Source organism: Alligator sinensis, unplaced genomic scaffold (genome assembly GCF_000455745.1).
Source record: "Alligator sinensis unplaced genomic scaffold, ASM45574v1 scaffold196_3, whole genome shotgun sequence".
Taxonomy (NCBI): domain Eukaryota; kingdom Metazoa; phylum Chordata; order Crocodylia; family Alligatoridae; genus Alligator; species Alligator sinensis.
Window position 1 is genome coordinate 661188 of NW_005842264.1, and position 3147 is coordinate 664334.

At 51.5% G+C, this 3147-nt stretch overlaps 1 protein-coding gene across 1 annotated transcript in view; it reads right to left on the reverse strand.

Moving 5' to 3' along the window:
• The window catches only part of DLX6 (distal-less homeobox 6), a 3621-nt gene continuing 474 nt past the window's right edge, over window positions 1-3147 (reverse strand). The window contains exons 2-4 of the mRNA XM_025209020.1: window positions 2734-2768; window positions 1950-2143; window positions 1-317 (exon numbers count right to left, since the gene is read on the reverse strand). Coding sequence (XP_025064805.1) covers window positions 66-317; window positions 1950-2143; window positions 2734-2768 — 481 coding nt within the window. The 3' untranslated portion in view covers window positions 1-65. The remainder of the gene's footprint in view (window positions 318-1949; window positions 2144-2733; window positions 2769-3147) is intronic.

Consider the following 3147-nt stretch of genomic DNA (forward strand, 5'->3'; position numbering starts at 1 on the left):
ACTGGGCTTTTTTTCTCTCTCTCTTACTTCCTTTATTTCTGGACAGAGTATTTCTCTTGGACAATTCACATCATTTGTGGTCTCTGCATTGTGTCTTGATGTGGAGAGGAATACCAGTGAGAATACCCAGGCATGTAGCTGTTGGGAGGCATATTGACTCCCTTGGTGGAAGCTGAAACGTCCCAGACTGGAGGGAGGGCTGGCGAGCGCGGGGACAGGGCGGCGGAGCCCGGCAGAGGGTCGCTCTCGTGGGGGTTGCTTCCCTGCTTTAGCAGCTTCTTGAACTTGGAGCGTTTGTTCTGAAACCAGATCTTCACCTGGAAGCAAAAGGCAGGAGAGATTAGGCCGCGCGGGCTGGACCCACTGCCCAGGGACCCCCGGACATCGACATGTAGAGCAGGGGTGTCCCTGCCGCGAAGGAAGGGCTGGCGTTGCCCCGCAGCTGGGACCGTGCGGACTAACGGGTTATTAGTAATAACGGGCAGGGCGGGCACAGCTTTGCACAGGGAGCCCAGGCCAAAACAATGACTCGGCGCTCCAGGCAGTTTAAGCTCCTGGCTCACACACGTGCGTGCGAGTGCGTGTGTGTATAAGCGTGTCTTTACACTTATCCACGGATCCTCTCCTTCATTCGGGATTTTGGAGGTCATTTGATCAGTTGGGCAAACTGTTGTCAAACAGAGGGAATCATATGATCCTCTACTAGGAGACAGTAACCAATAGACAAAGGGCATCTCGAAAGGAAAAACGTGAATCAGAAAACAGGCACCAGCAAGCAGGGGAAGAGGCTGGCTAGGACGAGGATTGAGCTTTTATTTGAAAAGCACGACCTCTGCAGAGAGGGTCACCTCTTGGCCGCAGGAAGCGCGCTGGGCTTCAGCCTGGTACCTTTTGAATCGGGTCAAAATCTCCGATAAGGAGTTTTCCCCTGCACTGGGGCTGCAGGATCGGGCCCGTCCCGAATTACTGTAAGGTGACAGAGAAGGGTCTTACTTAAAGATTCAAACCACGGGCTGCAGCTCGCAGGTTAGTCTTTAGGTAAGTAAGGACACTACACCTCCGGGACCCGTCCGTCGTCCGGGGTGTTCAGGATCGGGCCCATAGCTCCGTGTGTGTGAGCACCCGCAATCTTTTCCAATGCCATTGGGATAATGACCAGATACGTTTACGTGTTTCGGGTCTGCTCCGGATTTTAAAATCGTCCCCATCAGCTAATGCTATCCATTGGCAGGCTGAAACACTGCAAGGCTTTGGGGGAGTCAGCACTGCACACTCTTACATTTCACAGGAGTCGACACCGTTTCTCCCTCTGCAAACCTCTGCTCGGGAAGCCTGTAATACCTGGTGTCTTTCAAGCTTAAATTAGCAGGCTAGCACCACTACACCAACCACACTTAACTATGGCTTAACCTGCTATAATTTTGTACACGGTTGGCTTTGATCTTCAGATCTATTATCACCTTTGGTACATTTTGCCCAAGGGTAAACACTGCATTTGAGTTAGTCATCCAGGATGAATTAACTATTGATTTTACAGGTATTGCCTAATGAGATCTTGCTTTCTCTGTATCTCTAGGTTGCTACCAGCTGGATTTTTATTTCAGCTCTTCCCTGAGAGCTGAAGGCCTAAGGTTTCCTTATTTTTTTTTCCCTTCACGATTGAACAGGTTGGTGAAGTAATTATTTTGATTTTTTTTTAGTGGTGTCATCCAGAGGGGAGCGTTTGTTCGCTACTGGGCTGGGGAACCGCAGATGCAGTTATTGCAGTGGCAGACCGTACGATCTGTCTCGCTTAGATATCGGATGGCATTAAGTACCGTACGGCATGGCACGTATTCCCTTCTCTACCGCCAAGTGCACAGGCCGAGATGTCTAGTGAAGCTCTGGCCCGGGCTGGCCTGGTACCGTGCGGCCAGGATCTCAGTGATTCGGGGTTCCCAGTAATTTACCTGTGTTTGAGTAAGTCCTAATGAAGCTGCCAGTTCAGCTCTCTCTGGAAGTGCCAGGTACTGGGTCTGCTGAAAGCGGTGATTTAAAGCTTGAAGTTGTAGGCTCGAATAAATGGTTCGTGGCTTCCGAATCTTTTTCCCTTTTCCATTGAATCTGATTTCCCCATTCTCGATCACTGTTGTTTTTTGCTGATCTGCAAGCAAACAACACACTTGAAATAGCACCAGGGCAGGGAACGCCGCACGCACTCGGCAGCTTCTGAACGTGGGCATTTTGTTTGCCAGGCACCCTCCGCACTCTCTCTGAACTGCAGCATGCAACAATGCCGGCTCGATCCCAGTACTCCAGTGTTGGCACACACATCCGCAAGGCTACAAGGCATCAGACAAGACTGACTCCGAGTAGAACCGTACCCATTTCCCCACGGAAGAAACTGTCCCTAGATTCTGGATGATTTATTTTGCTTGCAAAATACATATCTATCTATATAGCATTTGCTTTCACGGAGGGCTTGCTCATTCCATGGCCATTGAAATATCTATCTATCTATCTATCTATCTATCTATCTATCTATCTATCTATCATTTGCTTTAATGCAGGGCTTCTTTGGCCATCGAGGAGGGGGGGGGGTTGTTTTGTTTTTTACACGGCTAATTGACTTCACGTCGCCAGTTTGGTGGTCAGTGAATTCCCAGGTAGATACTTTTAACAGTGCTTTATTTATTGGTGTATTTAGTTAGTTAGTTAGTTTTTAATCTCAGGCGAATATATTAAAGAACGAGCTGCTAGCTGGAGGGAAAGGGGGGGGAGGGGGGGGGAATGGCACAGCAAACTCATCTTGCAACTTTCACTCCGCAGGTGTTAATAGTAATTCTCGCCCTGCGCCGGGAAACAAAGGAGCCCTGGCCACAGTCCTTAAGCTGCCTTGAAGCGCCCCCGACATGGTCCCCGGCCCGCGCCAGAGCCGGCCCGGCCCGGCGCGGTGTGTCCGGGCTGCAGGCCCGCGGTCACGGGCACCGCAAGCAAACAACCCCCCTCCCTCCCTGCTTTCCTCCTCCGCGGCCCCGGGCTCCGCGGGCAGAGATCGCGGCTGGGAGGCGAGGGGAAATGCGGCGCGCGAGCACTGGCATGTCTGGATCGCCCCGCAAACACATGCGTGTCCCTGCAAACACACACACACGCAGGCATGCAGGGCGG